We start from the raw sequence: 25095 nt of genomic DNA, 5'->3' as shown, positions 1-25095 counted from the left end.
TGTTATATAATAATGTTTTTGCTGAATATACAATTGTTTTAGTTTGCTGTTTACATCATTTGAACACCTCGCTTGATGTTCAAATTGTAGGTACTTTCTTTTGACTTTATACTTCTACTATTCAACATCCCTGGGGAAAATATTGTACTTTTTACTTTACATACAACATGTGAAGAGTTTATAAATCATGACGTTTTTTAATAATTCAAACAATTGTTAAAAAACAGTTTGTACAAATGCAACTGAAACAATTAAGCGATTATCAAAACAGTTGCCAATTGTTTTTTTCAAATGTGATCAATCGCCTATGTCAATTTTAATGTAAAAACATGTTATGTTTCCAGCGGCACACATGTTAGGATTTCATGCTTTTACTTTGAACCCTTAAACCAATTTACTTTTTGCTCTGGGTGATTGGCATGGTACAACATTTTGCAAACTAATACAACAACCTATTAATGAAAAAAAGAACAGATTCATCCATAATGAAAATAATTAATTCAAATCAGTTTAAATTAATTCCACCTCAACTAACTTCAACAATTAAATTAAATTATTTATTTCTCTGCATAAAATATTTATATCCAACACTTTAAGTGTATCAACCTGATTATATTTGCATACTTTAGCTAACAGAGTTTATCCTTCACTGCGGTGTTATCCCTTTTGTTTATGTGCTTTCTCCTCCATCATGAGAAAGTAGACATTTCAGTGAAGTAGTATGGTAACTTTCCTGTCAAGATTAGTAACCAAAAACACGTTTCCAAAATCAAAAATACTACAGGATTAATTGTAAATATTATATAGTAAATAGGGATAAAGTAAATCGTTAAAAGGTTTTTTTGCATGTAAATCGTCTGTGAAGGCTGAACTCCGTATTCCTGGAGTTTCTCTCCCGTAAACTCCCAACCTGTCTGAAACGCCTTCATAGGACTACTTTGCTTACTTCCGCAACATATTGACATCACTACATAACACTCGTGCTTCTATTGACTAGTGCTCCAACAAATTGTACGTGATTTGCTAAGAGGCGGGACATCTCTAAGTGGTTGACCAATCACAACAGAGCTCATCAATCAGAGCAGACTGGGCTCTGGTTTCAGACAGAGGGTGAAAAGAGGTGCTGCAGCAGAGGCAGTATGAGAGAAATGTAGAGCTTTTTGAACATTAAAGCATGGAAACGTGTCACAGTAGAGGCACAAAATACACAATTTGAAAATAAGCAGAATATATCCTTTTTTAAAGACATTTTTACAAACTGTTTTCGAATCATTGTAGTCCATCAGTTCAGAGAAGATGAATAAGACATCCTCATTCTGCCCTGCCCAACACATTAAGCTCTTGAGCATAATACATTGATTGGCAGTATCACTGTCTCTTAAAAATGGTTTGACGTTCCCTTTCTAACTGTGTAATGGCAGTTTGAAAGTGGTCGAATAGAAGATTTGTGATTTGTGGTGCTTTCTGACAATGACTACAGCTGTCATGGTATGGTAATGGATGCAAAACAGCCACATAAACCCACATTCAGAGAACTAAAATTGACAAAATGGTTTTTACATACAAGTCAAAATGTCCGAAAATGGTTGAACACTGCAAATCAAGCCAGTTGGAAATTGCGTTACTGCCGAAAGTTATTCAACTAATCAAATGAAGTCCTAAAATGAGCCGCTGCTTTACAGAGAAGAACAGTGGCTGATCTGAGAAGCTGAGGCTGCTGTGGTTTTCAAAAGCTCTAGCATTGATCATAAGTAGATGGCAGGGTACAGAGGTCATTATATTCTGCAAACCTGGAGGCCAAATGTCCTGAACTCTGATGGATGATTTGTGAAGGTTGTTCAGTAAGTGGAGGTCTGGAAAGTTTATTCTGAAGACGCCATGTCCAGCCGAAAGTGGACAACGGATCAATGGTATTGAGCGAGATTTAAGTAAAGTACTACCACAACAGTACACCAAACATCTGAGGGAAAAACCTCAGCTACAATATGATGTCTCTGTACACTATGACCTATTCTCTTCTTCCTTCAGGAGTTCCAGAATACACAGACTCCATATCCAAATATAATAAAAAGCATAGAATTAACGAAAACTGATGTGATGGTCGCCGTACAGTAATTAGCGTCAGATACTTGCAGGCTCAACAAATCAAAACAAAAACGATACAAAGAGAAAAATAAATAAAAAGGTGAGTTCCAAAAGAGGCTAGCTGATCTAACTAAAAATACATAAATAACACATGAGATGATGCTGCAGTTCAGTACTCTAGTGAGCTGGCATTTTGGAAAAATAGCTGTGTATTACTCCAGGGGCGCAGGACCACAGGCTGCTCTTTACTGTGACCTCTGATAAGAGGAAAATATGTTTGTTTTTGTTGTTCAAAAGGAAATATCCAACTGTGTTGTCTAGATGCAACATTACCTTGAACAAGGAAGTGTCAAATGTATCAAAATATGTGCGATTTCATTTGAAATTGACTAAGTAATTTCTCAACTCTTCATTTCAGATTTTGTCATTTGTTTTGATTTAGTTTAATACCAATTTTCCAAATACATCAAAACCTGATTAGCTTTAGTTGGTGGTGTAGAAAGGAGTGGTGCGTGAATGAGTTAGCATTTTACCACTTCCAGTTCCATCTTACAGTAAACTGTCTTTTGAGCATTTTTTGGGTTGGATGCCTGAGATAAGGTCTTAATTCATTAATACAAGCTGAAGAGATTTTCACATTTTGTTCTACGACATAAAAAGCATCAGTAAACCCATTTAAGAAGCTTCTACAGTATGTGTCTTAAAAACAGCGGTTGCTAACAAGTGACTTAATTAGACATTTAAGTGTCATCACGGCAACACAACTTTTCCTTTAGTTTTGCGGTGCTGATGGGCAACCTGCTAATTGACTTATAGCGTTAGCTTTTTACTTCTGTCGATTGCATTCACGCTTTAAAAATCATATAGCTTAGCGGTAGTTGTTTAAAGCCAAGCAAACGCCATTTTTTTGTTTCTATTTGTCCGGATATTTTCTACAATACTTTGAAATCCGATAGAAAATGTGCTTTTTATTGAGGTAGCCCTCAACTGCTCCACTCTATTGGGACACGTTTTAAGGATGGAGGATGGTGTCTGTCTTTAGTGACTGCAGTACCTTAAGGTCAAAGTGAGCGATCTGTTTGGCGTGCAGGTAGAAGACTCCATCCAGGATCTGCTTGAGGAACTGAGTGGCTTCCTCCTCGCTCAGCGACTCCTTCTCTGCCAGGAAGTCGAAGAGCTCACCGCCGGCCACGCTGAATGAGGAAGGAGAGAAAGAAGGAGGGAGAGAATTAAAACGAGGATCTCTCAGATCAGAGCCAGCTACAAATCCCTGCTTATCAGAGCTGAGCTGATGTAATCTCATCATCCTGCTGCTTTAGAGCCTGACCAATTCACACATCCCAAGCACATTTTAACCAGCGTTGTCCTCATCAAACTTCTGTAATGAAAACCCTGCATTGTTTACAGAAAAGGGGAATATGTGGGGAAAGGAACATGCCCCAGTGTTTAAACAAATGCTGTTTTATTGGACTTTTTAAAAGAAAAAGACCTTGCAAGAATGATAAGGGTAGAATATAGCATTAACAACAGGAAAAGTAGAAGTAACTGCAATTCCTGAAGAAATTGCTAGTGGGAATGCTTTATGCTGAAAAGCTGACGCTAAACTGCTATGCTGAAATGTAATGTGTAAGAAGAAAGTGAAGAATTTAGATTGAAATGATACATGAACACTGGGGGCTTGAATGTGTGATGAGAGAAGAAAAGAAAGTAAAAAGGCTTGGAAAAGCAGCAGAATATTTGAACTGCAAACTTCTGAACTAACTTGATGGCGAATGATCTTTCGCCATGGCAACGGCATTTGACGACACCCCATAATACGCTTAGATGCGTTGACGACTGCATAGTTACCAAACCTGTGAAGTTTTGGGCTGTTTGGAGTATTTTCACTGAAGTTTTTGAAAACCGTGTTTCAAGGCGAGCATTGTGTTGCCATGGCAACGGCATTTGAAGAAATCTCAAAACTGTCCTGTAGATGTCTTCACGGCTGGACTGTTAGTACACATGTGAAGTTTGAGCACTTTTTGAACATTTTCAGAGGAGATATAGCGACATCATATTTTATGGCGAGGGATGTGTTTCCATGGACGATTTGGCGTAGAGTTGTTGAGGCATGGACCGGTAATAACAAGTGAAGATTGGGGGACGATTGGACCGTGTCGATTGGACTTACAGCGACATCCTGTTTCATGGCGAGTTGTCTGTCGCCATGGCAACGGCATTTGATGACACCCCATAATACGCTTAGATGCGTTGATGGCTGCATCGTTACCAAACCTGTGAAGTTTTGGGCTGTTTGGAGTATTTTCACTGAAGTTATGAGAAAACCGTGTTTTATTACATTACTCTCTCTCTTCTCTTGATCGCCCTCTCTCTCTTCTCTCCCTCTTCGGCATATGAGGATGACACCCCATAATTGACGTAGAGCTGTTGAGGGCAGGACCATTAACCTTTATCTGAAGTCTGCTGCTCTGAGCATGTCAGTTGGAGTGATGACATCATCGTGTTCCATTACACAGGTGTTTATAATTGAGCTAACGAGCTCTGTAGAGATCAAAGATTTGCATTGTTCTGAATGAGAGATACACCTCTTACATGTGAGCGTTTTGTGGAAGAGCCGTAACAGATATCGGTGAAATTTCAAAACGTGAAGCATGTCAAGGAAGTTGAGTATCTGAAGTGTCATTTTTGTGTAGTTTCGAGTTAATGATGTGGCCTTTTTGGCAGTTTAACTAAAGGTGTGCGGCTGCTGCCGTGAGGAAATATCAGCCTGAAATTACAATGGGTTTTAATGGAGGAATGTTGAACGTTTTTGTCACTTCATGCCCTCAAAAAGCATTTTGTTTAATTATTTGTCGTTTTTCAAGCTACGAGATGTTTTCCTACGTTTGTCATGATAAATTATGTTTCAGGAATGTAGGGTTTGGGAATTATGGCAGTTTTAAAAAAATATATGAAGGCAAATTTCAAGAAGTTGTAGGACCCTCTAGCTGTGACATCACACACTCTAGTTAATGTTAAAATGTGAAGAAAACCTCTTTACCAAGGTCTGAACAATGTTTAATATCTCTAAAAGTAAGAATCAGATTTAAAAGTTGTTTTACACGAATAATGTCAGAAAGATGTGTAACATTTTAAAGTTGGAATGAGGTGTCTGATTGAAAGTATGAATGAACAGTTAGCAGTTGAAGTCGCATGAAGATTTGTTGAAGTCTGAAGATTTCCTCCCTTGACTTCAATGTTAAAAATGGGATGTATTATGGGATGTATGTGTGGAATTATGAAAGTTATGAATGAGAAAAGTAATAGCCATCGATTCTCGACCGAGCTGAACGTTTTGATGTTTGAACTGAGTTTCTGCGATGTTCAATGCGGGAGGAGAAGAGGGCCAAAATAACCCGGCGGAATAATAATAAACTTTTCGTCCGTAGAAGAACAGTTAGTTGGAATGCTGTTAACAGCATTGCTGTTAACAGCATTCCAACTAAATGAAGGAGTTTAAATCTGATCATTCACAAATCATAATAAACATGCAGTCCTTTATCCAATGCAAATCAACACCATTTGCATTAATAACATAACTACAACAGGAACATTGGCATAAAATACCATTCAAATAGCTTTAAAAACTATACTTACCCAGATTTGACCCATTTTGGGCAAGAGATTCAACTTTATTATTAAGATTCAAGAATCTTAATCTTCAATTATTTTCCTTATTACATCTTGTTTTACCCCTTTTAATATTTATATCACCACTTGCTAACCAATACCACATTGCACTACGTTTTATCTATCGCAACCGTGCCCTTTTAATGAAATCGTAGCGTGCTTCAGCACTTAACACTTAAAGGTTGAAAAGAAAAGTAGAGACAGGGGAATGGAGTGAGCGGAGGATTTATCACGGTCACAGCGTGAGAGGAAGCCTGCAGCGAGAAAAGATAACTGTAATTACTGCCATGCTTATGCAGTTGTTTACTTTCACTCAACATATACAAACATATGTTTTTTTCCTACGATATATGTGAGGAATGTAAGTCACAGTTAAATGGAAAATTAATTTAGTTGCCAATTTTCATGTCAGGATTTACATTTTAATAACCAAAACAATCATGTAGGTGCCTGGAATCATATGAAATGTAACTTTATGTGATAAGAAAACTGATTACCACACACTTCACCCTCAAGGGAGGAAACAGCAGCTGCACGTCCACCCTCTCCTCCCACTCTATTTCTTCCATGTTTCTTACATCATCTATTAGTGGTCACCAGGGTGTTCATAAACAGTCAAAGACAGGAAAGAAGGTTCCTGCTTGAACACGTTTTTCATACTGGTCTATTAATGTTTAACGTCAAAGCACAGTTGCTGTCATGGTTGTATTTACCCAGGGTACAGCAGGAGGAGAGGGTGTGGAGGACAAAGGGAAACCACATCTTTTTTAAATCCCATGTCATTTGTTTTGTTACCTGCCCTGAGCTGGAAAAACTAACACCATGTCAACCTATTAGCTTTGTGCTAATATATGTAGCACCAGGCAACACAAACAGTGTATTATTGTTAAATTAACGAGTTATATGACCCTTAGTAACTTGTAGTTTTAGACCCTGTCACAACTCTCAGGCATGTTCAGTGCAAGATTGTCTCTTGAAACTAAGTGGATAAGTGTCTCAACACTGTCTGCTTTAGTGTGAACTGTCAGCAGCCATAGAGTTTTAATGGCACAGACTTAGCATTAAGATTGAGTTATTGGCTGTCTGTTGATTTAACTGAATAGGGTTTTTTAAGTGTATATGTCTTTGTGTCTTTTTTATTCAACTAATTCAATATTAATATATACAATCAAGGTACGATAAAACAGAATCAGCAGAAAGCATAGCTTTAGACCTCCCGTGACATATCTTGTTATAGGGTTTTTAGTCAAAGACCTCAATCTTATGGCCACATAACTACAAACAATATGATACATTAGTTTTAAAATGTATTAAAAAACATATTTCAACTCTCAAGGTAAACATTTATGGAAGTCATGTACAGGGGCTGAAAAGATACAAAACCAGAAACTAAGAAGGAGAAAGTAATAGACCAAGTTTTCTATTCATATTATTAGTTAAGTGAAATCATCATCATCCTCTTTAAACTCTAATGTGATTAAAACAGCTTTTAAAATAAATGTTTTTTCCTTCCACACATGACCCTATGAGGAAGCGCACACACTCCCTCACTAACATTTTGGCTTGACTATTTGTTTGTTAAGAAAGGTAGTTCATGTTTCTTCAGAGTTGTCTTTATTTCAGTTAAAGTTATAAAAACTGTTTACATAGACAAATTAATAAAATGCATCTAAATGAATTTGTCAGTCTTTAAAACACACAATCACAAAGTAATCATCATTTCCTTTGTTCAGACCTGGAAGCCAACTTGTGCCAGTGCTCAACGGGGGAGCACGCCTCCAAAGTACTCTTTATATGTGCCGTATGAGTAGGCGGAGTCTGGGACGTTATGTTGATGCAATTATGAATTTACTTGCTGTAAGCCTTTACAGTTTTATTAAATGTAGACAACAGTGTTTAATATTGTATTTAATCCTTCACTCCGCTTTCAGAACCATGACCTGATTGGCCAGGTTGGATTGAGAAGGCGGGCAGTCTCCTATAAATGTGGTTGGAAAGAGAGGGGAGGGGGGCATGTGTGTTAGTTCCCTGCTGGTGAACGCAGCACCAGGCATGAAGTTTTGTGTTCCTGTAAAATAATATGGAAGGCTAAGAAATAAAACGGCTGTTTATTTTTGAAAGAAAACCCTCTCTCCACGTATTGCTTTTTCACCTGCACCTCACATCGTAACAGACCCCTTGTATCATTGCCAAAACTACAAAGTAGTTTCTCTGCATTTAAGAAGTTTAAAAATGACACTTCCTGATTCATATATTCCCCCTTCTAACTATAATTGCAATGCACCCAGGAACGTAAGCCTGACTAAATAACAATGAAGTGAACTTGTAATGTGTGTCCTTATGGAGCAAATCCTATCACATGGCTGTCAGTGGCTCAGAGCAGCTCTTCCTGGGAGTGCTTGAAATGAATATGTTTGGGATCCATGGTCTAATTCAACATGAAACTATTCCTGGTCAGGGAAATAAACTTCAAAGTACCCAAAGACAGCAGAACAGAAACCATGACGTTGGATGAAAGGGCTGCAATTTACGATAATGTTCAGTCTTGAATAAACTCCAGATTATTTCCTGACTTAATTTGGGCAATACAATTTTTCGTTTTAACGATTAATACATTCTGAAAATACTTGGCCATTATTTTTCTGTCCATCAACTTATCTTCACAACACTATTAAGTCATATAATTATTTCATGTTTTTTTTTGGGTGAAGCTTCCTTTGAACAGTCCTCTGCTTTATGTTTGAAACTTTAGCACAAAGGACACTTTTTTCCCTTAAAAGGTCCCATGTCATGCTTTTCTGGTTATCACCCGTCCCCTTGTGTGTTATGTAGCTTTTTATGCATGTACACGGTCTGCAGAGTCACAAACCCTCACCCTGTAGCGAGTAAAACTCTAACACAGAAAATACCTGTCTATGCTACCCCAAAACGCCCCGTTGGAAATGATTATTTTTCCATTTGTTTCTTCCGGGAACCAAGTGACGTAACGACGACCCAATGGACCAATTGGTCTAAATCAGTGGTCGCCAACCAGTCGAGTGCGGTGCGGGTAGATCGCAGACCGTTAAAAAAAAAGTAACAAAAGAAAGAAAAAGAAAATTAAAATAATAATGTTTGAAAAATACGTTTTTAGATGTAAACCTATCATCCACCACCCCGTTAGCAGGTGCCACTCGATTGACGTATATTTGAGACACCTCAATAATATAATACATTAACCGTGCTTTACGTGAACCTCATCATGACACAAAAGACAACGGCAGGACTGTAATTTCCCGTGTTCAGTGAACGCAACAGAGGCAACACACCAGACCAATCAGAGAGTTGCATGGAAATACACGTGTGCTTGTGTAATTCAAGCTCGGCTCTGTGTGTGTGTGTGGCGATAGCGCATTTAGTGTGAGAGAGAGGGAGTGAGGGAGGGAGAGAGAGAGTGAGGGAGAGAGGGAGTGAGGGAGAGAGAGGGACCGGTGCTAGCGGGGACCGTGATGTTAGCATCTGGTTAGCTAGCTGCACTAACGGACATAAGGAGCTGTTTCCACAACAAGCTGGAGGAGAGTCCTCTCCTGTCAGACTGAGGGGCTCAGGTGAGCTAAAGGACTCTCTCAGTGTTTAGAACGATTTTGTCACAAATTATTCAAAACATTATTTCCGCGGCACACCTGATCATTTTTATACAAACAATAAGAGAATAAATGAAAAACAGGTATGAAATAGCCTACTATATGGCAGTAAAACAAGAATACAGTTTAAAAGGGGAGTGATTTGTAAAATATCCATAAAGAAAAAGAAAATCTGTTTACAGTTCTGTTTCATATGGCTGCTGAGAGAGGTATCCATAGACCTCTTCATGTTGCTCTCAAAGTGCACCAGATTGATGCTTTCAACTTCAATATTTAAAAAAAAATCTTCCCGGGGGAGCATCCCCCCGGTCCCCCCTTGAGGAGGTGAGGTCCGCCCTCCAATAGCACTTTACCCCTGCCTATATGCCGTGAGCTGATTATGGAGCCTTCATTGTAATTCAGATGCAATTAGCCTATAAAAAAGGCCTCAAATTGGAAGCATTGTCTGGGCCGTCTTTTTCACTCAATTCTTCAATAGGTAGATCTCGCCTTTCACCTAGGCCGAGGTCGGTGATCTTGGGCTTAAAAAGGTTGGTGACCACTGGTCTAAATGGACCAATCCGCAGACTTCCTCACACACACACACAATCTTTTCTCAGGCAGCTCCAGCTTCGTGGATTTCTCAGCCTGAGACGGCGGGATGCGGTGAGGCTGTGTGTGTGTGTGTGTGTGTGTGTGTGTGTGTGTGTGTGTGCTTGGGCTGGTTTTGGACTGGGTTTCGCTGTGTTTCGCCGAGCCCACGCAGCAACCAGGAAACCACATCTGTAATCCAGCTCACACTGTCCGCTCCTCGCAGCAGCGGGCCTCGCACCGTCCCGCCAACTCGGCACCCAGACCCCACGCAGCATTCTCATCTGTTTGTCATTACTGGTGTAATATTCTGGTTACTAACGCCATTGTAACACATAATCACTGATGTTCCGCTGTAACGGTGGTGGACTAATCAGAACAGAGTTTTTATCAACATCAACAACTGCACCTCCTCCACTGCTCCTCTTTCCCAAGGCGTCCCCCAGGGTTCGGTGCTTGGCCCCCTCCTCTTCATCCTTTACATGCTCCCCCTTGGCAAAATAATTTGTGGTCACAACCTTCAATTTCACTGCTACGCCGATGACATCCAACTTTATATCTCAACAAAAACCATCACCCCGACAACACACTCCACTCTCACCAACTGTCTCTCAGAAATAAAAGCATGGATGCAAACAAACTATCTCCAACTGAACAGTGCCAAATCAGACATCATCATCATCGGCCCCCCATCCCGTATCAAAGACATCGAGAATTTCAACTTCACCATTGACAGCCACACTATCTCCCCCCACTCACATCCGCAACCTCGGAGTCATTTTCGACAGTCAGCTCAAATTCAACCACCACATAAATCACATCACCAGGACCGCCTTTTTCCACCTCAAAAACATTGCCCGTCTCCGCCCATGACTCTCTAACCTCTGCTGCTGAAACCCTGATTCATGCATTCATCACTTCACGACTCGACTACTGCAATAGCATCCTCTATGGCAGGGGTGGGGAACCTCCGGCCTCCGGGCCGTATACGGCCCGCGAGACCATTTGGTACGGCCCTCGAGGTAATTTATAAACACACGCAAAAAAGAAAAAAATTGAAGAAATATAGACTGCAAAAAAATAAAAAAAGTGAGTGCCTGTTTTTCCTGGCCAAGATTAGGTTCCTTGAACACAACACGAGCCTGACGTGTCTGACAGGGGTGCAGTTTTGACAGAGAGCACCGGAACGCCAGAACGCCGCTCCGGCACTTGAGAAATTGCAGGACCCATAAGGAGCCGTACACAATACATGTCGCAGTTTTTGCGTGGCTGTGTCTTTAGTTGAAAGCCCAGTGGGCGATATGTTCATCTGTCATACTGATCATACAGTCAATAACTTTGTTGTTATTAGCATCTGGTTAGCTAGCTATGCTAACGAATATAAGCTTTTTCTCCAACCAGTGAGGTAAAGGCACATCTTTATCATTATCTTTATTTATTTTATCTTTATTTATCTGTTGTTATTTTGTTTTACTTGCTTGTAAGCGCTTTGAGCACCAGGAAAAGCGCTTTATAAATGTAATGTATTATTATTATTATTATTGATATGATCATTATAGTTATAAAAACAATAAGAGAATAAAGTAAACAGGTATAAAATACTGTATGACAGTAAAAACAAAGTTGTTATTAATAAAGAAGAATACAGTTTGAAAGGGGAGTGATTTGTAAAATATCCATAAAGAAAAATAAAATCTGCTTACAGTTCTGTTTCATATGGATGTTGAGAGATGTATCCATAGATCTCTTCATGTTGCTCTCAAAGTGCACCAGATTGATGCTTTTAACTTAAACATTTAAAAACAAATCTTCCCGGGGGAGCATGCCCCCCGGACCCCCCTAGAGGGTGTGAGGTACCCCCCCACTTAAATCGTGTCCACATGGATATGAAACTAAATACATTTGCACACATCTTGTGTCCATATCTTTCTGTTGTGGTGGTCATGCCACACCGTGCACGTGCATGCATGCGCGAGTCATGGGGAGATATCTGGATTAAGAGGTTGCTTTTTCTTTGCACAGCATGAAAGAAAGGCCCAATGAATGGGCTGTGTTTATTTTATTTTTTTAAGCAGAGGTCAATAATTTGTACGGCCCTCGGAGGATGTTGAAAAAATTGAAATGGCCCTTGAGAGGAAAAAGGTTCCCCACCCCTGCTCTATGGCATACCATCCAACCTCCTCAATAAAGTCCAACATATCCAGAACTCTGCTGTCTGCCTCCTCACCCACACCCGCTCCCGAGACCACATCACTCCCATCCTCCAGAACCTCCACTGGCTCCCCGTCCGTCAAAGAATCCACTTCAAAGTCCTCCTCATTACTTACAAAGCCCTCAACAACGAAGCCCCCCTACCTCACAGACCTGCTGCACCACCACATCCCTTCCCGCTGCCTCCGCTCATCAGAAGCCAACCTCCTATCCATCCCCACCCGCACCAATCACCGGACCTGGGGAGACAGAGCCTTCTCCGTCGCTACCCCCCTCCCTCTGGAACTCACTCCCACAACCCATCAGAGACTGCACCGACCTCACCAAACTCACAAAAACTCACTTCTTCAATCTGGCTTTTAATGTGTGATTGTTTTTGTATTATTTGACTTCAACTTTAACTATATATGTATTTGTTGTTCTTTTCTTCTCTCTTCACTATTATCTGTAAAGCGTCTTTGAGCACCTGTAAAAGCGCTAACAAATTAAATCTATTATTATTAGAGTGGGCGAGCTGACCAATCAGAGCACACTGGGCTCATAGGGAGGGGGGGGGGCAGGAGCTCCAACAAGCCGTTTAGGACAGAGTGAATCCACATACTATACAGAGATGCTGTATGAGAAACCAATGTGAGTTTGGAAAATTGCAAAATATAAATCTATTCTAGTAGACCTCAACAATGGAATCATGATCAGTAGAAATGGCCATGTCATGGGACCTTAAAGGTTTCGACTTCAAAACAAGCTAAAAGACGATTTCCACTCGCCCCACAAAACCCTTTATTTTAAATGAACTTGTCAAGATAAAAACAAGGCAGCGTGGAAGTGAGCAATATCCTCAGTGAGAGCAGAGCGTGAGAGATACAGAATGTGTTGTGGAGGTGTTAGAGGAAGCCAAACAACAGACAGGATGGATGCCAGCAGGAAGAGAGGGAGAGCTTTTTGGCCAGTCTTACACAGGCTTCACGTTGCAGGGACACCAGAGGCTCATCTCAATAGAATATTTCACCTCCTCCTTTCCCTCACTCGCATCCCTTCCTTGTGTCTTAGCTCCGCCTCCGTAAGATGCAAGCGAGAGACGCGAGGAGGAGACGCGAGGGCAGAGGAGTCCTCAGGTATTGATTGGGATTCACTCAAACGTCACTTTTAAACGACGTCTGTTAATGACGACATGTGCACAGCTGTATCCCCTCTCATCGGGCTTAACCGAATAACCCCTTAGAACCGGCCCATTTGTTGTTAAATATTTATTTAAATGAATGAATCTTTCTCTTGTTAGTCAAGGAATTCAATGTATGATGGTTGGTCCTGCATTTGTGTTCTGTTTTGGTGTAAAATGTACATTTAAATAAAAATATAAAGTCATAGTAATGTGAAAGCCTTGACTCTGAAAATGTTTGTCCTGTAGATCCCCACATTCACCACAAACCCACATTCAGGACTGTGCATTTTAAATAATTTAACTACTGAATATTTTAACACAAAACTATAAAATAATTGTTATTTATCAAGATCTAGCCATTTATGAAATAGCTTTATGCTCTATGTTTTAGTGACGTTCAAGATCACTAAACATGACTTAAATTGTTAGTATAACCTTAAGAAATGAATTGCACATAATAATTCCCACGGAGCTGTGAGCACCTATACATACAGTATGTGGCGCTTTTCCACTCATTCTTCCAGTTCTCCGTTTTCCTATGTTGAAATCGACCAGCTGTGAATGTGGGTGCGGGGCTTTTATACATAGTGAAAACACTTCCTCGTGCTCTTGTGTATCCTCCCTTTCGTCTCCTCCGGAAGCCTCCTCCCTCACCCCTCCTCGACGACTCCGTGTGCATTTCAGCGATTGGGACGTCCTTCAACATGGCGTCTCTTGATCGATTTCCGGGGTCAAGTCCCGGAGGAGGGGGAGAGAAGAGTCGAGGAGGGATATTGAGATGAACTTCGGGAGAGACACATCACTGAGGAGCCTCAAAGAGAGATGTCCAGCCTGTCCACCACTCCCCAAACTCCACCGGCCTCCAATAAACAGCAAGAATGGCTGAGAGTATCCCAACAGGAATTCCCAAGCAGTTGCCAGCACCACTACACTGCTACATCTCTTTCTAATGGCACATTTCCACTGCAGCGCGTAGCACGGTTTAAGCGTGCCGTGCCAAACCCAGCCCGATTTTTTTTGGGGTAGTTCCGGCTCAGGGCTACTTTTTCACCTTTTTTCTGGCCCTCCAAAATCGAGGTTCTTACCGGGCCAACAACCGGGCTGAATATGCTAAACTAGTGATGTAAACACGCTCGACTGCTGAATGGTCAGAGAGAATCGCTGGCAAGGGGGCTACAACTACAACAAAATGAACATATTTTACAGTGATTTAATTGCAATACATGTTTCAAAATGATGCCGAAGTAACAACATACTGATGCCGGTTAGTAGAAACTAGGGCTGTCCCGAATACCATTTTTCGGGCTCTGGATATTCGGTAGTAATCAGCAGCAAATATTTGAATATTCGGTGCGGAGATTTGTATTTTTTTTTATAATTTTTTTTTTTCCAAAAGGTTTTATAACACGCTCCGAATCTGAGACACCTGACAACACGCTGTTAAGCAGAAGCGCAGAAAGAGCATACTATTACGATTTATATTTATTTATTTATTGTCTCATTACTCGCATACATTAAAACTAAATGTGTCCTCTGCATTTAACCCAGCCGCAGTGCAGCGCCCGGGGACCAAATCTGGTTCCAAATTCCGTCTAACATTGTACAACCTGAACAGTCAAACAAAGATACAAAAAACACATTTCTGTTATAACAACAATACTTTTAATAACATAGCAGTAACAGTAGGCCTAACAGTGTCATACTTGTTACCTTGTTACCTACTTGTTAAATACAATTAACAACAACAAATTAACAATTTTTTTTTTTTTAAATGTGGTTGCTTGCTTGCAACTATTTTCCAAGCAAAGTAAGTGCACGTTTTTATCATGTGTAACGTTACTGTTTAAACGGCGGATAAAGCAGCTTCATCATGGCAACTTGACAACAGCTAAGCTAGGCTACTACTAACAGCATCCAGGTGACTTTTCAGAGTTGTTGTGCCACCGAGGTAGGCCAGTTTCTTATCGCATATTTGGCACACTGCCTTCTTCTTACCGTCGTCCAATTTAAAATGGTCCCACACACCTGAAGTCTTCGGCATTTTGTGGGTGAAACGAGGTGAAGCGAGGTGAAGCGTGCCGTTAGCGTTCGTGACTGAGTGAATGCGATGTCAGGAGCACAGGCTGAGATTGTATATATTTACGCATTTTAACAGTGCAATTCAAAAGTATAAATATAGTATAAGAATATGGCAATTCGCCTTTATTAATAGTATACATTTAGAAAAAAAAAAAAAAACGAAAAAAAAAAAAAAACGAATATCCGAAAAATGAAATTGAAACCCGAATAGTTGACCAACGAACGAATATTCGAATAGTCGGGTACAGCCCTAGTAGAAACCATGAATTAATGCTTTGACAAGTCTGCAGACAGACGGCAGGCGAAAAACCTTTTAAAATGCGTGTTTTCTGAATGGAGATGGGCTAAGCTAACGTTGTATATGCTCCGACCGTCCACACTCACAACAACGGCCTATACAGACATAAATAAACCAGCGACTGTATTCGCCATGACAGACAGTCTGTTGTTTGTACTTGTTTAACTTTTGTCTAGTTTCTGAACAGATATGAGGAGCTGTGAGCTCTGAGGGCTAACAGCTAACAGCTGATGTTGGTTTTGTGGTTCTCATTGAAGATGACGTCACGGCTCCGCCTACACTGCGTTACTATAGTTACTGCCCCAGCTACTAAAATGTAATGGAAACGCAGCATAAAGTGAGCCTGGCCTACCAAGGCCTAACCGTACTAAGCCGTGCGAGGCCCTGCAGTGGAAATGCGCCATAAGTCTCTTATCTTTTCCCTCATATCTGTTTTGAGAGTATATTGACATCCTGATACCAGCTTACCTTTATAATGTGTCAAAGGGTTAACAAAATACGTTTTTAACTCAGCCATTTAGCGTTTGTCTGTGGACAGAATCCTTTCATTTGTTAACAAAAGGCTTGTATTTTGAAAGATTTGCAGGGCAGTGTTGTGGGAAATACAGTGAATTAATTATGTTCCATCTACAAATGAGCTTTTGCTTATTAACCTTTTCCACCTTAGATCAAATAAATAAATGTAATTGTTGATATAAATCTATTATTGATGTTCATTATGAAAGGCATAGTCAAGCAGCAGAAGAAGAGCTGTCTGAGTGAGGACACCACTCGGATGTGACATTATAAATCATAAGAGGTTTTTAGGGCTTCAATTCAGGACAAATCTGACATTAAACATTGACAAAAGGTCATGAATGAAAAAAAGGAAGACAATAAAATGGAGTGTTGCATTAGTGTTGAATTTAAATTATTCCAATCAGGTTGACATTTATTTTTGGAGAAGCGGCTCAGCATACTTTCTCTTATGGCAGCTATTAGTTGTAATAACTTGCTTTAAAAAAGGAACTGAAGTCCACTCCGAATAGAAAATGTATATAATTTTGTCAAAGGTTTTTCAATTCACAAGCAATCCAATGGCACATTGGAAAAAGTCTTATTTTCTGATGTCACTAATCGGACAATGTCAATAGCATTAAGCCAAAGGGGCATTGATGATACTTGGTATTGTAAACTCAAGCATTAATGTGCAACTAAATTGCATATTTGTATCCACATATTTATTAGGATAGCTGCATTTGCAGGGGACATTAGGAGGAAATCTGAATTATGGAATCATGTGTTTACTGGTTTGAACTGAGATGAGGCCTATAAACCTGTGTGTTAGTCCGTAGCAGGGTTTATAGTGATGTATTAGAGCATTTGTTTGGTGTTTTGGGAATGAGGAAACATTAGATCAGTTCTATAAATATTTAAGAGGAAGAAAAAACAAGGGCAAGATCATAAATGAGCTTGCACTGTTAAGCTGCCGTTCAATTCAGTACTTTGCAGTGCTATAAAGCCATTTAGAAGAAGCTTATTATTTTTACTCAAAATGTCTGTGTTGTTTAAAGGTCCCATGTCATGCTTTTCTGGTTGTTACCCGTCCCCTTGTGTGTTATGTAGCTTTTTATGCATGTAAACGGTCTGCATAGTCACAAACCCTCAAAGTACACCCTGTAGCGAGTACATCTCTAACACAGAAAATACCTGTCTATGCGGCCCCAAAATGCCTCGTTGGAGATTTCTCTTTTTCTTCCTAGGTACAGAGACGTATTTGAGTATAGTGACGTAACTTTAGGACCAATCCGCGGACTTCCTCACACACACGGTGGGGCGTTGTGAGGCTCACTGCTGCGAGGAGCGGGACACTGAGCTGGCTCACTGGTGTGGGGTCGGCGAGACAGCGAGACACCACGGAACTCAGCCTGAGCACACACACAAACTCCCAGCCAGGCTGCAGGTGTGTGTTTCGGGCTGGGTTTCGCTGTGTCTCGCAGTCTAGCAGACGGCCACTGGGCTCACAGGGAGGGGGGGGGGGGGGGGGGGGGGGGGGCAGGAGCTCCAACAAGCCGTTTAGGACAGAGTGAATACACATACTTTACAGAGATGCTGTATGAGAAACCAATGTGAGTTTGGAAAATTGCAAAATATAAATCTATTTTAGTATACCTCAACAATGGAATTATGATCAGTAGAAATGGCCATGACATGGGACCTTTAAAACAGCTGATCGTGACAGTTAGATAATTTGTGTACTTCTGTGCAAAAGTGATGTCATTGTGATTTTAATTCTGATTTAATAAGACTTCACCCTGAAACATTTGATCAGGCCTTATACATTTTGTGATTGTATGTGTAGTAGGACTATTGTCCAGTGAGTGCAAAATTAGACTAATAACCGCTGGCAGTAAGGTTACCTACTAATTGGGATGTTTTGTATTCTGCTTCCATGCGTATTAGTTTTGAATAAGCGTGTCAGCTGCATAATCGTTATGTAAACATGAACAATCCGATAGCGTTTTCAGATCCGGTAAAACTGGTCTAACTGGTGCTTAGTGAGCTTTGTTCCACACGACATCTCAATCAGTTTACAATCCATGCACTCTGAACACTGGTTACCATGAGGACAATTATTATAGCTTTAAAACTATGAGAAAAAATAAGATAGAGATGAAAAGGGTCAGTCTATTTACTCATCAGGGGTACAACCCGTGAGACCTGTTTAATATTCTTTCAAGGCTCTGAAGGTCCCCTATTATACTGTTTTTCATCAATATTTAATAGGTCTCAGATATATACAAACATGTCTCTGAAGTGTTTGGCTCCAAATACCAAACAGATCATTGTAGCATCCCATAAACCCCTCTGTTTCAAAAGTGCTGATTCTGTGTCTGTTACTTTAGATGAAAATAAGCAGCCACTCCCCACGCCCCTCTGAGAGATATTTGGTTATAAAGAACTAGGGGTGTAACGGTTCACAAACATTTCGGTTCGGTACGGTACGTTTTCGGTACAGCAGAAAAAATGATCACAAAACATAAAATATATATATTTTTTAATTATTATTAAACTGTGAATAATGTATTCACTCAAATAAATAAAAAATATAATAAAATAAACATTAAGGTGCAGCATTTCGATGAACTGAAATAATCTGTATTTTAACTTTACTGTACGAATACTCACAAAACAAACTATTAGTTTTTTTTAAAATTATTATTATTATTAAACTGTGAATATTCAGTCAAATAAAATACAAAATATAATAAAATAAACATTAAGGTGCAGCATTTCGATGAACTGAAACAATCTCTATTTGAACTGTACTAGTACCTAAGCAGCCAGTTTGACATTATGACTTGCTTGTCATGGTATTTTTAAAGAAAAATTAACTTGTCCACATTTCTTACCAAAAGGGCAGATCTGCTGGCACTAATGTCTCCAGCTGTGGAGAACACCCTCTCGCTAGGGACAGAGGTAGCAGATACAGCCAGGTAGCGCTTCGCTAACATGGCAACATAAGGATATTTGGCGTTTGTAATAGCTTTGGCTCGGTCTGAACTTTTTGCGAGTGGTGGAGGCTTAAATGCTAGTGGGAGTTGGGTTTGCACTCCAGTCTTTTTTCTTTTGGTACCGGTGATATTCACGTTCGGGTGATGCTTTTCCAAATGAGTGTGCAAGTTTGATGTATTGCCAGCCGCGTAACCAATTTTAGTTGAACAATGCCGACAAACAGCTTTGGTTCGGTCCATCTGTCTTTGTACGTCATCCTTGTACGTAACTGCAAAACCAAAATGTTCCCAAACCGGAGACTTCAATGATGCTGGAGGATTTTCGAGCTCAACTTTATCTGCGTTCGCCATTTCGACAGTTCCTCAAATTACTGACTACATTTGAACGCATCCCTGTGACCAGCTCTCTTAGTATGCCTCTCGTCCAATGAAATGACTTGCGTTGAACCCAATGTGAGCAAATTACTCTGAATGCTGCGACGCAGCACCTGAGATTACTTCCAAAAAGTTGTTCACGTTCTCAATTTTTTACGTTTAACATTATACTCGTTCTGTACACTTCGGTACACACGTGTACCGAACCGAAGGGCCCGTACCGAATAATTTCGGTACGTGTACCGTTACACCCCTATAAAGCAGGGGTTCCCAAACTTTTCAGCCCGCGACCCCCAAAATAACAGTGCCAGAGACTGTCGACCCCCTGTCGACGGGTGGGGGGGAGTTTTAATCAGGGCTGAATACAACATTTTAATTGTTTTATTATTATGTTTATGGTTGTTATTTGTAGGGCTCTGTCCTAATATTTATTTTTGTTTTAAACTATGTTGAAAGATTAGTTTAATATCATTTTTTTATTTTGCTATGAAATTCTGAATGAAATTCTGAATGAAAGGCTGCGCGCGAGACTGGTTTTTCGCTGGGTTGAGTCGTGTGGGTTTTTGAGTGAGATGCGGCACAGCAGCCTGTCAGTTTACTCTTGCTAGGTTAGTTTGGCTATTATCATTTATATTTATCTGCAAAAATGGATATCAGGAAGTGGTTCATGAAAGGAATATGGCAACTCAGCGCCAGATGCAGGCAGGCACATTAGAAGAAATCAGTTACGTTACCAACGTAACTGATTTGCCAGGGACAAGGGAGGCTGGCAATCAATTATATTTTGAAGAGAAATTGACTCAAGCCGGCTCTCTCACAAACTCCGGCTCTGTGCGCAAGCAGACCGCTGCACACGCTATCTGCCTCACTCAATCTCTCTCTCTCCCTTTCTCTCCATCGCTCAACCTCACTCCACCCTGTGTGCGCTCCTCAAGTTTGCCTGCATGCTTGCCCAAGTTGGCACAGCGTTACAAATGTGCCACAAAACCAACCAATGGATGCAGCCTATAATAAGACCGTCAACAGCCTTATGGCAACCTAAAACCCCTCTGTTTCCGTAAAAACAATTCACAATTCATTTTTGTTTTGTAGACAGACCATGCAGGCCTCAGAGAGTTAAACTTGGGCCTGCGACCATAGTTTTATTGTATTTTGTTTTGAAAATCCACAGCGGAGGTTTGTGTCGTACATGTGTGTATTTTGCATATCTCTCAGTAGCCAACAATCTGTGAGTCTCTTGGCTCGGACATAAACTCGTGTTTAAAATAATACTACATAATAAATGTAGTCTACATTTCATAATAAGGTGTAAAACCTGAGAGGATTTTAAATCGCATTTGAACTAAATGCATACAATCTGTATTTGTATTGTTGATTTAATGTGTGAACGAGGCGATATAGAGAAGGTTAAGCTGTCATTATTAGGCTGTAATTTGTTATATACTGTTGGAATGGGTAAGCAGGCCTATTGTTTTTGGATATTTGTGGAGTGAGGTGGTCCATGAGTGTTTTTTACGGTTAAGTGGTCATGTATGAAAAAGTTTAAGAAACACTGCGCTAGTGGATTGTCAAAGGGGGAGCCTCGTTGCGGAGAAATTATAAAGATGGCTAGTCCGCCCCTGAAAATGTCTATGCAAACGTTATTATTATTATTATTATAATAATTTTAAAAAAGAAATTATAAAAAAATTAATTAATTTTTTTTAATTTTTTTAATTTTCCATTTTAATTTTGTAATCATCTCGCGACCCCCACTCGGGGTCTCGAACCCCACTTTGGGAACCCCTGCTATAAAGAACACAATGGTGCTCTAGGAGGAGATTCAGGTGATAAGGTGGGGGGTTACCTTGGTTGGTGATTGGCTAATGGTTACACAAGCCAAACACTCGTTATGACATCATAAAGTGGCCAAAATCTGATCAGCTCATTTTCAGACAGGTTTATATATAAATGGATCAGGACAAAAAGAGAGTGAATCTTTTTCCTGAAACTTTCAGAATCTCTTTTTACAGAGGGGACACATGTTTATGTATAAAAGACATGAAAAAGTGGATTTTGTATAATAGGTGACCTTTAAGTTTAAAAAAAAACAATGATGTCATCATGGTTATTTCTGCTGGGCATGGATGTATAAAGAGAATTTGATTAAGCTTTGGAGGCAGAAATTCTTTTTTCCCCGCAACCATTGGGCCAATAGAACATGCGCACTTGTGTTCGCCTCTACTTTTGTGTCTTGGCTTAGTCAAATGAATGGAGAGGGAAAATAACTCCGTAAACTGTATTTGGTTTTAAGCTCATTACTCAATTTAGACTTTAAGGGGCCCTATTATGCAAATGTTCCAGTTGATATTTGTATTTTGTGCCTCTAACCTAAAAAGTGCCCAGTGGTGATGCGTACAGACGAGATAAAGACGATGCTACTCACAGCTCGAGGATCAGGATGACCTCCGCCTTGTTTTCAAAGACTTCATGGAGCGTGATGACGTTGGGGTGCTGGATGTCCTTCAGGATGTTCACCTCACGCTCGATGTCTTCCCTCGTCACCCCCCGGCGACTCGACTTGCTGCGTCGCTTCTTGATGGATTTGGCAGCGTACTCCACACCCGTATTCCTGTGTCGACATCTTCTGACCACAGCAAACTGTCCACTAGGGGGGGAAAAAAAGGATTGTCAAAAAGTGTCATAAAGCCTTGAGATATTAATAATAAACAAATACACATCTGCATTAAATCATCTCGAAAGCTCACTCACTAACATATTAACTGTTTAAAGATTTTTTAAATCTGTTGACAGGGGTAGGGGTGGATCTAGACAAATATTCATGGGGTGGCAAGAAGGTGGCAGGAGATTTTGAGGGGGGGCATCCCCTGGCGGAAGTATATGCTGATTTAATCGCAGTCATACTATTGACTTGCCAATAGCATTAGGTGACATTATTGTGGCACATCAGTAAAGCCTTACATAGAGATATATAAGGTGGCAGACATAATTTAATGAATTTTAACTGAAAAATAACTGAATGAGTTTGTTTTCAATCTTACTGTACGTCCACACAGCAGCTTTAAACGCTTCTCTGCCCATTGACTTTGAATGGGGGTGACGTCACTTTGCCTCGCTTTTCGCCGAACTGCATTGTGGGGAAGCAAAGCGAAGATTTCCAGGATTTTCAGGATTCAAAAGATGAGCAATGTTCAACTTTTGAAGCTGAGCTGGAAGCGTCAGCCAATCAAATCCCGTTTATGCAAATCTGACAGTACAAGCACTAGCCAATCAAACCGCGTGCAAGCTGGGAGAGCCAGACCGTAGTTCATTTCCTCATATTCCAAACGAGAAATTACGGTAGCAAAAATCACCCGGTTCTTTACAACCAGAACTTTTTACCGGGATACAAACCGGAGGAACCAGGCATGGAGGGAGGTGGCAGAGACAGTGGGTGAAACTGGTAGGTTTATATATATATATATATATATATATATATATATATATATATATATATACACATTGCTCGCATAAAATCCCCGGGGTTTTTTGCTTTGTATGTCGGGGGCGGGAGATTCATGTGATTGGTTGTTGGTCGCAAAAAATCCCCAAGCTCTCAGACACGCCCAGCAAGCAACGATCTGTAATCAAAGAGGTCCGCAAAAACGCTATCGACCAATCAGATAGCTTGATTTTACTTGTCAATTTTATAAATATACTTAAATTTCTTCCGTTACGAAACAAACTTACAAAGCATAAGATGGAAACATTTAACATTAACTTCGACCTCCGGGGGGTCTTACTATGGAGGAGTGGATTGAGCAGTGCCTATCTCCAGAAAAAAAAGCACCTAAACAACGACATGCAGAGCTACGTGAAGGGCAGGTAGACGAACTGGAAAAGTACCACCATTCAAAAGCTTTCTGATGCAGGTCTTGAAACAAAGCAGATCAATTATGAGCGTTAGTGGCCACAGGTGCGAAAGCTCTCTCCAGAGCTACTGGAAGCCCAATCTCGGGGACTGGAGAAAGTGGAGCAATATTCTCACGACGCCAAGCAACAGCCTAGAACAACCTCAACCTATAGCCTACAAGTAACCTCGTAAGCCATGCTACTGATGCTGGACAGTTTTTCAGTGGCTGCACAATAAACGGCAACAATGTAAATAAATAGCCAAATAATGGATCAAAGCTCTCTGTCTAATATGTTCGCAAGCTGTTAGTGTTCTTGCATAGCAACCACCTCGCACTATGTTTCGTGCAGAAGGCAACGGAGGGACTATTTTATTTTGAAAATCGTTATTTACTAATAAAAACTATTTAAATTAGAGTGTGTATTTTTCTTTCATATTGCCACACTTGGTAACCGTTTTATAAAAGCAATAGCTCACTTCAGGCCGCGTCGGGCCGAACCACGCCCCTTAGCTGTGATATAATGAGCATATACCACGGCCTGTCGTGAGCTATTGCTTAAATAAAATATATTTTTTGGAGGAGTTAATGATGAATGTTCCTCAAGATGCTTGCTAACCCTCATATATCAAAATTCAAAAGAATCAAAAGGAACAGTTCAGCGCCCCACAACTTCATTGCAAACAGTTACAACCTTGACTTTACATCAGAAAGAACAAACATTAAAGAAGTGAGTAACTGCATCAGTTAGGGTTAAAAAATGTGTATTCAGCTAAAACATATAGATCGCTGCAGTTGTTATCCAGTGGAAAGTCCTTACCTACTGGCCTAGTTAAATTAATTAAGCTACACGGACCACTATTGCGGTAAGCATGTTGTAACTTCCGGTTGTTGTTGTCATCTCCGGGTATCCCGTGTGCCTGTTCTGTTGCTGATAGCTTATTATCTTAAACTCAACCGATCGTTTTAAAATTCTTGATCACGGCAACTGCCTGACGTTGTAATCACACGTTACTACAGCTTAAGCACTCACAACTCTCCTTCTCTTAGCGACTGTAACTCCAAAGTTGCCTACACTCTTTTTGGGTTTGCTAACGGTAGCTACTTTAGCTTGATAGCTAGCCATGGCTCTTTCCCCACCCTCGGGTGCTATTTCCTGCTCTAACTGTCTCATGTTTGGTTACTTCCCTTCCTCCTTTACTGGTAACGATACATGTGTTAAATGTAGTATAGTTGTTAGGTTGGAGGCGGGAATCATAGCCATAGAAGCCCGGCTCCGCATCTTAGAAAGTAACTCAGCTACAGTAAAGCCCATGTTAGCCGGTGCGGACCGGCAAAAGGTAGCTCCTCTTAGCCGTCCCCCGGCAACTCCTGAGCAGCAGGGAGATTGGGTGACTGTTCAGAAGGGGCATAACGCGAAACCCGCAGGTCCCCACCAACCCGTTCATGTATCTAACAGATATTCCCCACTCAGCGAGACACCCGCTGAGAAGCCAACTCTGGTTATTGGTAGCTCTATTATGAGACACGTGAATTTAGAGACCGAAGCCTCCACAGTCACATGCATTCCGGGGGCCAGAGCGGGCGACGTCGAGGCGCATCTTAAACTGCTGGCTAAAAATAAACGTAAATACAGTAG

At 40.5% G+C, this 25095-nt stretch overlaps 1 protein-coding gene across 2 annotated transcripts in view; it reads right to left on the bottom strand.

Moving 5' to 3' along the window:
- dapk1 (death-associated protein kinase 1) overlaps window positions 1-25095 on the bottom strand; it is a 117349-nt gene that overhangs the window by 54669 nt on the left and 37585 nt on the right. For both annotated transcript variants that reach the window (XM_079687176.1, XM_079687177.1), the window contains exons 3-4: window positions 21992-22213; window positions 3140-3278 (exon numbers count right to left, since the gene is read on the bottom strand). In XM_079687176.1, coding sequence (XP_079543302.1) covers window positions 3140-3278; window positions 21992-22213 — 361 coding nt within the window. The remainder of the gene's footprint in view (window positions 1-3139; window positions 3279-21991; window positions 22214-25095) is intronic.

This window comes from Notothenia rossii (genome assembly GCF_949606895.1).
Source record: "Notothenia rossii genome assembly, chromosome: 6".
In the NCBI taxonomy this organism is placed as follows: domain Eukaryota; kingdom Metazoa; phylum Chordata; class Actinopteri; order Perciformes; family Nototheniidae; genus Notothenia; species Notothenia rossii.
This window is presented reverse-complemented; position numbering and strand designations above follow the sequence as displayed.